Genomic DNA, 15,361 nt, shown 5'->3' on the forward strand with positions numbered 1-15,361 from the left:
AAGTTCAGGACAAGACATTATACAAAAGAATAGACAAAGAGATCAAAAAAGCAATCAGAATGGCTAAGGATACACAGCTGAGAGAACAATGTGCAAAAATACAGCTATTACAACAGAAACACGATTCATTCAATAGGCACAAAAAAGTTAAAGAAGTTGCAGGCCTGTACAAGCCTAGAAGAGTTGGATCTTTGTATGTTGGATCACCGTAAGAAAAAGAAGATTTTTTCCTGGTGCATTATTGTCCCACGAGAAATTAGGAAATTAGGGCATCCTTCATGAAGTGTCCTTCTACCAACACAATAAGAGTATAGAAGAATACTATACCAATTAAATAGTTTTGAAAAATCGCAAAATCTATTATTAATACCTATTTGCGCACTTTATTTAACAACCATCTCAATTTTAGTTAGAAAATTACTCTTATTGCCAAGCCTTATTGATTTATTAATATTCTATTATACTTTAATATTAATACAATAATTATACATAATTATTGTTTTTAACACACCGCAGTTATGTTTTATTATACACTACCAATTTATAAGAAATATGGGAGACGCATAATTAAGCCAATAATACCTTTTGAAGTAAACACGTGACACCAATTTACCTGATTATTGGTTGCTAACAGCGGAAATTCCATGCGCCATGTGCTTTTGTAACGTCAAATCCGACGTCACCGACGTCAAGTTGCTGGGTGCCGTCACCTATATAATTTCTAAATATTTTAATTTAATATTTTATAACTAAGGCTATACTATGCGGGAATAAATTAACAATCAGTATTCTACGGAAAAATATACAATTTGCCACATTCGACCGTTTATCCTGTTTCCCACAGGAACTAAGTTATCCAGGTTTAATTTTATCCCTAAATAAAGACCATGAATGAATTGCACGTGCACGCATGTGCCTTACCTAGGGGACAAGTGCAAGGTTAAGAAAATTGAGTGATTTTTTTTAGACCTGGTTTATTCTATATCGTTTTTGTTATCCTAACATCAGATCTGAGAATTGTGAGTAATCAGAGTTATCGACAAGGTCGTGGAGGGGACAAGAGTTTATTTTCTACAACAGACTCTGGGAGTTCGTTAATTTCACTTTGATTTCTTAGTGAGAAACTAGGCAAAAATGCAATTTAAAAAGGTGACACATGTTATTTTCGACATGGATGGACTTCTAATAGGTAAGAGAATTTAACTGTTAGAATATAAACGGGTTTCTTTAAAAATATATTTTTCTTGTTGGTAAATTTTTTACTCCCGGGTGAGGTATACTTTTGTACTTATAGCAGATGTATTTTTTAATATGTCCGAATACCACATTTATATTTATTACAATTTTCGCAATAAGTCATTTTTGATAAATATCCACATTTTTTTAACAATTCACAATGGATTTTGTTTCAACAAACATTAGGTATAATATATTTAACAAACTGGATAAATAAAACTTTTGATTTCCTTAAAGCATCCCTTAAGTTTCTATTATTGTAATAATAATTTCTGTGTACATACAAACATCAATTATTTTTGGTATATTTTGTTACATTCATTTTTGTATATAAAACTAAATTGTATTATATTTTTTCCATTGCTCTTGATGTTTTGGTAAGGTTGTCTGTATTTTATTTTCTCAAAACTCATAGATTGTGTTGACAATGGAAATTTCTTAGAGAGTTTGGCAATATATCAAGATGATTTAAGTGTTATCTAATGATTTTAATTTTTTTTTATTTTGGTATATTTCATACCTTATTGACTACCTTTGGTAATAAAGACCTATATATCAAGTTGTTTATTCATTATAGATACATTTTTTCTTTTTTCCATGGATTTTGAGGTTTCTGGAATTGATTTTAAGTGCATAGATTCTTGTTTTATTGTAATGGCATTTGAGAATGATCAATTATTTACCATTTCTATTGACAGTTGTTTCATTAAGGTTTATATTTTTCAATTACTAATTTATAATACAATTTCTTAATTCTTAATAATTTCCTTTGTATGCATTAATTTGAAAATAACTATCATATCAAATTATGTTTTCTTACTGAAAACATATCTCTAGATTATTTTTTGTTAATACATTAGTTATATTTTGCTCTATATGTGACATTTATAACATTTTAGAGGCACATAGGATCATACAGATAGTTAATGTTATCTTGATAGTGCAGATACATGTATTTATATTAAATGTTGTTAATAAATGTAAAATAAGAATTTGTCCAGACATCAATAATACTGGATTGTTCTATTAATTATATATAATCAAACTCTATAAGCTACACTTTTTTATTTGTATTTGACTGTTGACTGTCATATGAATATATGTATTTAAAAAAATATATCTATGATTGCATTAAACATGTTTATAATAAAACAGTTTGATTAGCATCTCCGGCTGACAAATTCTAAATTTTATCAATATAAAACATGATAAGGTAAGCATCAGCCTAATAGAAGAGTTACTGCTTCTCCAATTGGGCGTTGGGTGTAGACTCAACAACCTTACTTTGTAAAAAAACAAATGAAAACTAAGGGAAAACAACAAGATGAACCATAACAACCTAGCAAACAAAAAATATTAAATTTGGAAAATGGAACCAGGGGATCTTGTATACCGCAAACTATAAGATATCTTCTAGATACTCTTCTAAAGCCAGGGCATAACAGCCATATACGAAATATGGTGAAAACTGACAGTAACTCTCCAGAAATACTTGAACACCCTATACTACAGCTGTTTAGTGTAGGCTTTGTAGTGAACAAAAGAATCAGTAACATAGTAACATGTTTTTTTTTTGTAAGGACATTTGCTTCACTACTTGAATTTTAGATGGATTTCTTTTCTTAATACAACATACAAGGTTTTGTTCTTAATACTCCAGGAACGACTGCCACACTAATCTTACAATATTATTGGATACCAACATGTTTGAAAAACAGATGATCATATATAATACATCTTCGTGATTTTAAGATAGTCTGTGATACCACTTATTATATTATTATTATATTATATTCAGCTGTGCCATGGAATATAAAAATAATTGGTAGACTTAACGAAAAACGACAATGCTGAAAGGAGTATTACAGCATACACTGTTCAAACTGAGTTTGTTATTTACTTTATACAGAACAAATAAAAACTAGAGGTTGACGTATATAATAATAGTTTATGTTCCAAGACAATAGAAATGTATTATTTGCATTTTTGTACAATTTGTGTTGATTCTATGAAAATATATTTTTGAATGTACCTATGACATCAAATATTTGCTATACATACATAGTGATTATTTAGATTTTGGAACTTCATTTTCAATTGCTTTTACCTCAGCTACCTTATATTATTTTTTGTTTATTTTTTTTAAGTATGTATAGACTTACTTTTTTTATGGCGTTTCTAATAATATATTGTTAATTTAATTTAGTTCCAACATTCTAGTAAACTTAGTAATTAATTTTGTGTTGCGTGGATCAAATTTTGACTTCCACTGGAAGCGGTTGGAAGCAGGGCCGAGCCATGCCAGGGTGCGTGACACCCAGGTGGCGCTCGCTTCTAGGCGGCAAAATTTACCCAAAAATATAAATATCAAAAAAATAAAATCAGAGCACCAAAAAGCAAAGTGCAAAAAAATAACTGGCCAAATTGTTGCTATTAAGAAGACAGCGCGGCCTTTCCCTGTGATGTATATATACATTAGTATAATAAAAACAATAGTACCAAAATTGTGCGTAGCTGGCGCTGACCGATGCTATTACATGCAACGGCGGCGGCGTTAGAAAATTCCCCGATATTTTCGGGATTTCCCGAAATTATCCCGAAGGATAGTTGTGAATTTAATGACAAGTTGCCTATTAGTGTGATTTTTTTTTAAATTTATTTCTGTTATACATTATATTATTACTGTTATCAGTGTATTGTGAATGGTTTCTTATACAATTTCGCAGAATTTGCGATGTTTTCTTAAACACGTTTTCCAAAACTGCTGATGAAGCGGCAAATTTGGTTTTTGAACCCGGGCGACAAAACCTCTAGGCTCGGCCCTGGTTGGAAGTCACTATACAACCAAGCATACATGCTCATGAATTGTATCTTAAAAGTAAACACTTACTCACCTGTAAATTAATAGCCCAATAAAACTGCGTGTATTAAAACATCGAAACAAAGGTTTAAATGTTTATTTTCGACATTTTATAGTCAGTTTATAGATGGATTATTTACAAATGCATAGTTTAATCAAAACTTATGATATCACGATTATTCATCCTTTTTTAGTGAAAGAAATCTGCAATAATAAGTTCATTTTGAGCTATTAATAGTGAATTTTTATGTTGTATATTTCCGATAATGCTCGTGTCAAAATATTCCCAAGCAGAGTCATAATCTTTTACTGTAAATCGCAGTCGTCCACGCACTTTTAATATCCGTTGTGAAAATAGATCAATAATAATTGATGAAGTTATTCAAATTGTTTATAAGCCTAAAATTTAATTTTTTTAAATTCCCTAGGCTCTACTAATCGGCGGATTTTAAATTTTAAAATGGTTTTAAAATCTTAAATGCTTTTCTGAATGTAAAAAACTAAAATTATTTTGAAAAAACTATTAAAACGATTTTAATGAAATTTTGTGTGATGATTAAACATACTAAAGGTTTTTATACTTTCTCGGAATATGAAGGTCCTATGTTTGATTTTAGTACGGGAAATAAACTTGCAAAAAACCTTGTTTTTAACTGTTTTTTTGTTTTTTTTTTTTAGTATTTTTTCAATAATAAAAATTCTTAAAATTTGGAACTAGTATTATTTATGTAAAATTTAATTAAAAAAATTTTATGTCCCATACAAAATTATCCTAAAACCAATAGTTCTTGAGATATATGCAAAAAATGAGAAAAATATCGAATTTTTTGGATTTTTTCATATTATGATTAATAAAAAGTTAAGCCCACATTTTACAACTCACGCATAATGAAGTTACCATTTGTAGTGATATTTTCGAGCGATTTTTGTAAAAAAACTGCGTTTATATGCTTCTCTCTTAACATTATAATAACGCTGTCCCCGATAGTTAGTGATGGAGTTAATATGGTCACTGGAGTTTTCATACTCTGACAATTTTTTATGTACATTTTTCCAATCATGATAAGCACGGGAACGACTGTCCAACCTTGTCGACTTTATCAATCAACAATTCGGTATAATTTAGACACGTTTCAGCAATAATTATGAATATTACGTTTTTCTGTTAAATAAAAACAACAATTAATTACAAAAATTAAAAAATAAAAACCTAATTTTTCGGCCCCAAAAATAACGGGCTCTAAGCACGTACCCAAGTTGCCTAGGCTTTAGTCCGCCCCTGATGGGGGTACAGTGCTGTCAACCATTAAGAACTAAAATTAGAACTAAAACTAAGAACTTTTACACTACAAATTTCTTAATAATATAGCACATAATTCTGACTCAATAGCCTAACTAGACAGATTGCGGAAACTAAGAGATATGTAGGACTATAAAAGTGTAATAACAGAATTTAGGAGGAAACAATGTAAGATAAATATGTCGATAAAAAACACAACTTAAGAATACACAGAGATCTTACTATTTCGGTAGTTAAGATACAAATCTTGAGTTAAAGAAGGAGAAAATGTAAAGGGAATTTCGTTTATGCGTATTTTACTATTTGCTAAATCATTTATTAATATTCATATTTGATTTCTGCTCATGTTTTGTTAAGATTGATTACTTAAAAAAATAAAACACTCATATTTTTATCAAAACTTAAGTGTTTGTTTTCTTTTGTAGAGTCTGAATCCATTTATGACGAAATTATTGGTGACATTGCCAAACAATATGATAAGGAATATACCGATGACTGCAAAGTAAAAGTGCTAGGTTCTCCGGAACTGGATACCGCTAAAATAGTTGTAAAAGAATTAAGATTACCTATTACACCTGAAGAATTTTTGGTAGTTTACAAGAAAAGGCAAATTAAAGATCTTGCACATCCACCTTTATTACCTGGCGTTAAAGGTAAGTAAATCTAAGACATTCATCACCGATATCTTATCACCAATTTTTTTTTAACTGCAAAAAACATTTCTACTGTTATATACTTCCAGGATAGGATCAAATGAAAACATTTTTGAAGGTTTTTTTAATTCTTTATTTCCTTTGTTTTAATAGGGTTTGTGACTCTCAAGTTACAATGGAAAAAAAGTTAATTTTTATGAAAGTTCACAAAGCAATTACATTACATTTTTCACATATTTATTACTTTTGGCATGCCTAGGCATCCCGATTTCTTGCAACGTCCGCGTTTTTCTGAAAAGTTAGGCCAATGGCCTATTCCGTCTTTCCGTATGTTTTTCTCCGGTAGAGAAGCGATAGGTCCTCTTTTCCTTTTCTGCTCTATTTCTTGTTTTATTATAGATATACTGAGCATTCCCCTCTTCTTGAGCCCCCCTTTACACTCTTGACGAAGTCAAGCGGCAATAGATACTTTGAAATCTAAAACACTTACTTTCGTTTTTTCTTATACCAAATAACTGGGTGTCTCTTCTCACAACTGCTAAATCAAATATATGGAACACAATGCGGAGGTACCAGTTTTTAGAACGAAACCTAGTTCTATATAAAGCCATCAACGAGTCCATTAAGTTCATTCCTCCCATATATTTATTGCAAAACGTTACAATGTTAGGACATTCCACAATAATGGTTTCTTTCTTTGCTTTGTTCCATCTTTGAACTTTACAAGATCCGTGCATACAAACGAACTCAGTAAATGCACCGTCTTTTCGTACCATTTGAGGTTATTCCTTCTTTCTTGTAGACGAGTTCTTCGAATCTTTGTCGGTAGAGAAATTACATTCTTTCAATCTGCTAGGAGGCACCGTAAAACCAGTTATCAAAATATATCGTATGGTAAGCATTTCTTGAAATTATTGTGGCTAATCGAAGCACCACATTTCCGCTGACTCCAACATTTGGTTGGAGTCAGTAATATTCTGGATGCTCTTCTTTACCAGTATATAAATAGTTCAAAATTATATACAATTCCGTTGGTCTCACATAGAATAAACGAAGCACCACATTTCCGCTGACTCCAACATTTGGTTGGAGTCAGTAATATTCTGGATGCTCTTCTTTACCAGTATATAAATAGTTCAAAATTATATACAATTCCGTTGGTCTCACATAGAATAAACGCTTTATAGCCCCACTGTTTTGCTTCGTTTTTTATATACATTTTTATACTATGTTTTCCTTTTAAAGGAATAACTTGTTCATCCACTGATAGTTTTTCTGTCATTGGAATTTTCCGAAAATTTGCTATAACTGGTTCTAAAACCGGTTTGATTTTGTATAACTTATCTCCGGGAATTATCTGACTATTGCCATTGAAGTGGATATTGGTTTTATTTTTTCCCAGCGATTCCGACTCATAGTTTCTGCAACAACTGAAATTCGAGTAGACGCTTTCCAGTACATTCTAGTTGAGGGTAAACCATACACTGACATGAACAAACATACACCGAAACACTGTTCTATTTCGTTCTTGTTCACATTTAAAGATTTTTCGGTGTTCTTTTGGGTAGAATACAGATTTGTTTGATACAACGATATTATACAAAATATCTTGTCATCAATGTGGAATATATGATAGGAATATACGGGTTTTCAGGTCCTGGCGGTAAACTGCCTTTCCAAGGTTGAATTGCCTGTGCAAAACGACTAGTGATTCGTTTCCATGTGCTATTCTGATGATTGGGTACGTCATTTTGGTCGTCACTGTCATCCTCTTTTTCATTATCATCTTTCCGGTTCTCATTATTGTCTCTCATATCTCCCACGCTCACTTCTTCTGAACAAACATTTTCTGAAATATGTACCACTTCAGAATCTTCAGAGTCATAAAACAAATGTCTCTAATTTGAACGTTATTTAGTTCTTTCTTGCCATAAAATGATTTTACACAAATAGGTTTCATTTCTGTTACCAAAAAAAATATGTTATACATTATGGATCATTGTAACTAAACTTACACAACATTTTTTACTCACAAAATAACTCACAAGTAAACAATGTTTCTTCATAAAACCTAATAGGCCTAGAACAGCTCATCTTTATAATTACCAAAGTGACAGTCCCTTTTCTTTTCATTCGAACGAGTCTACCATATAATGTACCATTTGTTGTTCCAATATAAACTGAACCACAATTCAAGAAAATGCCATGAATTTCTGAGATGAACAACGGTTCTTTCAGATTTCGTCGGTTTCAATATAAACTGTCGCTAACAGTTTGCCAATTTGATCCGGTACATTTTTAATTTAAGACAATAAATCATTGCTTCTGGATTTTGACTGTAGTTGACACTTTTTAGACATATAAATCACTTGATTGTATTTGGTACATATTCACTGTGTCCCAAGGCTTTCTATATATATGATAAGTGGGCATCTTTAGTGAAAAATTCAATAGACAGTTTATTGGAACAGACAATAGACGGGAATCCATACATTATTTAATGTGAAAATCTTTAATGTCAATAATGGATCTTTCAGCTTTGAATCCTGCTTTTTCATGGGTTTTTTTTGTCTTTGGTGTCTGCTTCTAGTAGGTTCCTTACTAAGCTTTACTTCTCCATTCAAACTCCTTTAAAATAATCTATTGAACTGTTGCTGTGGAGGGTTAAACCTTGTATAAGGAACGTCTTTTAAAAATAGCTTTAGAAAATGATTCATCAAAGTACGTACTGGACGTTTGTTGATTTAAGATGATGTTTACTTAAATATACTAAAAAAATCAAAGTTATTTTAGTTTCTTTTATTTTTTTCTTAATAGATAAATATAATAATAATTAATTATTCACCGTACGATAAATAATATCTGTGTGGTATTTAAAAACATGATAATAAAGTTTTTAATAATATCTAAAGATTAGTACTCGACGTGAATATATCAACTACACTGTAAATTAGATATCATAATTAAAAATATATATCGCGAATTATATCATAAGTATTAGTCGTACGATATGTTTATCGTATAAAAATATCAAATCACAGATTTTATCGGATTTTTCCTGGCAAACAACATTAAAATATTGTTTGTTTTGTATTTTTCGTGTGACTAAAAGACGTAATTTTCTCGGAAATTTAGTGCCAAAAAAACCGAACGATTAGGCTTAATGGTTTAATGATAAATTTCATTACTAAACGTTTGAACAACGTGGACTGTTGATTTCTATGTAAGCCAAGAATAAGTAGGATATAACGAACGTCTGCTAACGTCACATGCGGTGGGATGCACGAATGTTTGAGGTTTCAGCTTGATAGACAATCAGAGTTTGTTATTCTTTCTGTTTAAGACATTCGTTTTCTTTCTATTTTTACACTGCATAGATTAGGAAATTAGCAACAACATAATTGTTAAATTTTTGGCATTCATAACTCTAATTTATCGTTGGTTTGGATATGTTTTTTAATGCTGTTTCGTTTTATTTCTAATAGTTTTTGTCGTATTTGTACCTATAACAGATATTTTCGTGTAATCCAATGAACCAGAGGCGTGGTCAGGTTTTTTTGTTCCAATCCCAATTGGTTTCTTCCGTTCATGTCATGACAACCAAGAGGTTTTCTACCTTTTACTATAACTATAATTATATCAATTAGTTTCTTCCTATAATCTAAATTTTTTTGTCGCTGCTTCTCTCGGGCTTTAGTTCCGCCTCTTTTTTTCTTTTGGATTTGAAGATCTACGGACTTATTCACGTTATAACTCTTCTTAGTTTCTGTGCGAAATTCATGGCAACTTTAGCATTTTAAATCGTTCTATAGCTTTATTCCACGATGAAAATCTGCTAAAAATAAGCGAAGTCTCTATCAACCCAGGCTTAGTACTGTCGTTCATGCCAAAACATCTGCACAAAAAACAGAAAGGTGCATCTTGTGTTGGACCGTGTTCCAACCATTTGAAGATGGAATAAAAAGTGGGTAAAAATGAACGACTTCTCATGTTTTTCCCTGTGCCTGTTGTATTGGCTGGAAACAGATCTAGTTTTGGTTGGTAAGAACCACCAATTCTCGAAGATCTTTCTAATCTTTCTTTTTGGTAATTTTAAGCAAGGGTTATCGGGCGCAATATGGTTTCGTATCACGTTTGAAGGATGTTTCCTATTAGAGGATAAAATATATTAAAAAATTAATTATGGAAAAAATAAAAAACTAATAAAAAGCTGAAACAAAAACGAATGGAACCCTATATATAGCATAATTACTTTTGATTAGTTTTTTTAGTATAAATAAACATTATTCACAAAACGAAGCGCCCTGTGTGCGTTTCTGCGAACTCGCCAACTCAAATGTAGAGAAACAAAAAGAGAAATCAAACGATTTCTACTTAGCGAAACCGAATTCAAATTTTTACCACTGTGTTTCCTAAAACTTGCGAAACAAACAGCTGGATAAATTACTCGGCAAGGGAATCTAAAAATTGCATTCCACATGCCGTTCATCCTGGTCAAAATTCGTAGTGAATTCAGTTTCTGGTACTCCAAACGAAGTAAGTAATAAAACATAATGACGGTATTAGATTTTTGTTTTGATACAGGGCAGCGACAACCGCTTATACGTATTTCGACCTCTTTAGGTCTCGTCAGAACGGTATAGCCACTGCTCTGAACCAAAACAAAAATCTCTCCCGTAACTACGTCCGTATATAGTTATTTTGATAACTATTGTCTAGGACGGGAGAGATTTTTGTTTTGGTTCAGAGCAGTGGCTATACCGTTCTGACGAGACTTAAAGAGGTCGAAATACGTATAAGCGGTTGTCGCTGCCCTGTATCAAAACAAAAATCTAATACCGTCATTATGTCAAATGTAGAGGTTGGGACACTTGGGTCTAGGAAAATTGTATCTCAAAAGCATTGTAAGCTCTTTCCACTCTGACGTCACACGCAGTAGAGGTTGGGACACTTGGGCCTGGGAAATTTTTGTATCTCAATAACATTGTAAGCTCCTCCCACTCGGGCACCAAACATTACGTTGAAGGAATCTATATTACTCTTCACCTCTCATTTCTTGCCAAAAGTTGTCTTTTACGACAAGCAGGGAGAAGGGTCTCAGCAGCATTCTATCGCCTCTACTGTTCAGAGTTGGGATTGAAGAGCACTCATATCGTGTCAAGGCTATAACCATCCAGAGTTTGCCAACTTTCTGGGGTATCGCTTCGGAAACACTTTTCTCCATGTACCATTAATTCTCTAGCCTACATTGTAGTGCATATGTCTAGTGATTTGCTGATTGAGCATAAGAACGAGTACGAGTACAGGTGTTTATGTATATTTGTTTGTGCAGATATGCGTGAGTGGTCAGTCAATAAATCTACAGTTGTGGACAAAGTTGTATCACCTATATTATATTCTTAATTGATTCGCAGGTGTTTATCTCTATGAGCTATTGTGATGCTCTGGGATGGGGATAAGAACTTACAACACTCAGTCTGTACTGCATGGAAAGCTCAAACGCACAATCCTAAACCGGCGCGGTAAAGAGGAATTAACATATTAAACACAACACTAAAATGAACAACCAAAGTGATAACAAATAAACTGAAACTGAATGAATGAATATAATGCTAGCAGAAGAACGACAATGTTTTAGGTCGGGAAGATCACGCACTGACGTTTTATTTATAATGAGGCAAGTGCAAGTGAACTTAATAGAATACAACAAACCGGCATATTTATGTTTCATGGTCCTTAAGAACCTGGAGGTATCAAACTGATTATGGATGAAATAATAAAAAAAGTAGGAACGAAAAAAAAGGATACGAAATGGGAGAAAAACATCTGAAATAATCTGTTATGCAAACCAAGCAATACTAATCTCTCAAAATAAATATGATTTAAAGATTTGGTGTAATGATAATTACACCAAAAAAGACAAAATGCATGGTTATAACAGCAACTAATTCTACTAAGTCTACTAAGATATAAATTGGAGCTGGAGCATCTGATCCAGGGTGGCTTCGATTGGCAGCCAATAGTTTTAAATCATATACAATAGATGATTAAGCTTTGCCACAATAGTAGTGTTATTTTTGATGCTAAAACCTGTGTCAGTTGAGTTCAGTAGCTGGGATAGGGGGTTCATCGCTAGACAAAACCACAGTGGGCTTAACGAGTCTCCTTGAAATAGGCCCCGGCTGATTGCAATATTTTCAGTTTAGATATTGTTTTCACCAGGTATTTGTAGGTGAATTTTTGTCTTCCAATCTGACATTATATGTTTTTAAAAGGTCACTATGTTATCATCGACTTTATATATTTTTAATATATCTATAAGCCATTCATGCGGCACTGAATCAAACACTTTCTTGTAGTCGATGAAAGCAGTAAAGAGATTCATTTTTTTGCTATATGCTTGGTCAGAAATGACAGAGTAGATGATATGATTCTTTGTAGCCCATGGAACCCTTAGCGCACCCTTTCTGTTGAGGCTCTACGATACTGTTTAGAGCACAGTGTTGGTAGATACGCCGGGCTACACAGGATGTGACCAATTTATACAGAGTTGGAAGACAAGTAATTGAGCGATACTTGGTTGGATCTTGGGTGTTATTTTGATCTTTTGGTATTAAATAAGGTGTTCCCTGGGTTAGGAAAGATGGTATTTCCTGCGGATTAGAAATACTGTGATTAATTAATGCTGATAACCACTCATGAATACCTACTCCAGAACTTCTTAAGCCAGAAGTTCTGAACGCCGTCTGGTCCAGGAGATTTCCAGTTTTGAAGCTCTTTGATAATATCGGAAACTTCTTCAGTAGTGAAGGGTTCGTAGGGAGCAGTGACGTAGTGTTGGCAGTTGTGCGTTGTATCTTCGATCCATCCAGCATTGGTGTTAAGAGCAGCTGGTGTGGAAAGTTGATTTCCCCAAAACTCATGGATTTCTTCTTGGCTTGGGTACGATTTATTGGCACTTCCTGCAGTAGAATTGAGTTTCCGATAGAATTCCTTCTCGGCATTGTCAAAAAGCGTATTGTCGGATTTTCGTTTGTTACTAATTTTGTATCTCCTTAGTCGGCGTAAGTAAACGGAAAGTTTTAATGTATCCAGGCACTGTTGTGTTGTGTTGTTTTCTGGAGTACCTACATTGTGAGTGTCTTGCAGTGGTTAGCATTATTTCCTCAGCTCTTCTGATTACTTTTCTACTTGTTGTTCTTCGAACATATTCCGTGATTTGACCAATTAAGCGGCCGTAATTTTATTATAAATTCATAACTGTTGTCAAAATCCACTACATTTGTATCATAAGTAATAATATAGAGTAGATTGAAGGAATCAGACAGAAACATGTAACATTTAGCTACATTTGACCCTTGACGTTCATGACGAGTCTGGAATGTGAATTGTTCCAAATGGCTAGATATAAAGGAAGACTTATGTTTTGTTTCCATTTCATTGATGTAAAAACCCGGTTTTTGCTAATTTGGAAAAAAAAGTAATACTACTGAACACTAATGACTTACTTTATAAATTCTCTCTATCACATTAAGTGTGCTCCTAAAAAATCGCCAAAGACAACATTTATAATTGATTAATAAATACCACATTAAAATTTCATTTATGACATACTCGATATATTTCTTTGATTTGATCTACATTTGGCAACATTTGACCCTTGAAGATCATGAGTCTGGAATTTTAATTGTTCCAAATGGCTAGATATAAAGGAAGACTTTGTTTTGTTTCCATTTCATTGATGTAAAAACCCGGTTTTTGCTAATTTGGAAAAAAAAGTAATATTACTGAACACTAATGACTTACTTTATAAATTCTCTCTATCACATTAAGTGTGCTCCTAAAAAATCGCCAAAGACAACATTTATAATTGATTAATAAATAACACATTAAAATTTCATTTATGACATACTCGATATATTTCTTTGATTTGATATGTTATTGTAAATGTGTTTCGGAAAATTATATTAACAGACTATTTATTTTTAATTTATTTATACAGCTATTTAAAGTATGGAAACATTTTTATAGCTTAACGATGTTTGTACCAACGATGTACCAAGGAATTGTTTTTCAATAAATACTCATTAAAAACAAGGATTTTATTGGTCTTTTCCAATAAGTATCCTATCTTTTTCATAAAAGAACACTACTTAATTATTAGGGGTGGTTCATGCTTCTTGTTTATATAGTATTGATTAATTAACTGGCGTCGATATCAATATCAGGCCTTTATTTTGAATGTGAACAATTTGAAATTGGTCATTAAAAGAATGATTATGCTCTAAAAGGCGAAGGGCGTACGTAGAATCCGTTTTTTTATTACTGAAAGCCCTTTTGTGTTCTGCTATACGTTCGTTCAAAGTTCTACCAGTTTGACCGATGTAAGTTTTTGGGCAGTCGCCACATTTAAGTTTGTATACACCACTATTTAAATGCTTTTTTTTTTGGTTTTTGTTGTTCGTAATAATACTATCAGGCGTTCAGAACCATAGTGGATTAAGTCCACTTTTTATACGAAAATTAAGTTAGCGGTGTATATATGTTCTACAAATAGAAATCTTTTCCACGTCCAAAGTTACCGCAATAATAAACAGATGTCGTTAGTTTACTATGTCTCTGAACAATGTGTCATATTATTTCGGGACAGAGTGGATCAAGTCCAGTTGACTAGTTAGATTGTGCTCAGCGTATGTCCAAATGTGATCAACTGTCCTTAAAAATAGCTGCAGCAACTGAACCTGAGACATCCAATTCACTTATTGTTGAACAAAATGTTCACCTACCAAAAGTAAAACAAGCTCGAGATGTACTAAAATCGTACAGTGATGACGCATCAGATGAACACTATGTTGCCACTTTTGTCCTCCAAAAAGCACTGCCATACCCGAAATTGTCTACATCCATTCATTTCATTCCAATTCATTCCTTCAACAAAAACGACGGCTTTATGTATGTGTGGGACGAAACAGATGGTAGTAGAGGATCTCAGGAAATATCTTCAATATTGACCATGCATCTGAGAAAACATGCCAAAAATCATAACCACGTAACTCTCTATTCAGATTCATGTACAGAACAAAACATAAACTTTAAAGTGGCTGCCATGTTACTAAATCTTGTTCAAGATGCTTACATAAACATAAGTACGATAGATCACAAGTTTCTTGTATCTGGCCACTCCTTTTTGCCAAACTACCGATATTTGGGGTTATTGAAAAGGCTGTCAGAAAATCTTGTCACATCTTTGGGCCAGACGATTGGATTGATGTAATAGAAACTTCAAAATTGACCTGCCTTTTGAAGTAACTA

At 32.6% G+C, this 15,361-nt stretch overlaps 1 protein-coding gene across 1 annotated transcript in view; it reads left to right on the top strand.

Annotated features, from left to right (window-relative positions):
• Positions 1–690: 690 nt before the first annotated feature.
• The window catches only part of LOC140447214 (pseudouridine-5'-phosphatase-like), a 34,831-nt gene continuing 20,160 nt past the window's right edge, over positions 691–15,361 (top strand). The window contains exons 1-2 of the mRNA XM_072539730.1: positions 691–1,189; positions 5,822–6,049. Coding sequence (XP_072395831.1) covers positions 1,135–1,189; positions 5,822–6,049 — 283 coding nt within the window. The 5' untranslated portion in view covers positions 691–1,134. The remainder of the gene's footprint in view (positions 1,190–5,821; positions 6,050–15,361) is intronic.

This window comes from Diabrotica undecimpunctata, chromosome 8, assembly GCF_040954645.1.
Source record: "Diabrotica undecimpunctata isolate CICGRU chromosome 8, icDiaUnde3, whole genome shotgun sequence".
Taxonomy (NCBI): Eukaryota; Metazoa; Arthropoda; class Insecta; order Coleoptera; family Chrysomelidae; genus Diabrotica; species Diabrotica undecimpunctata.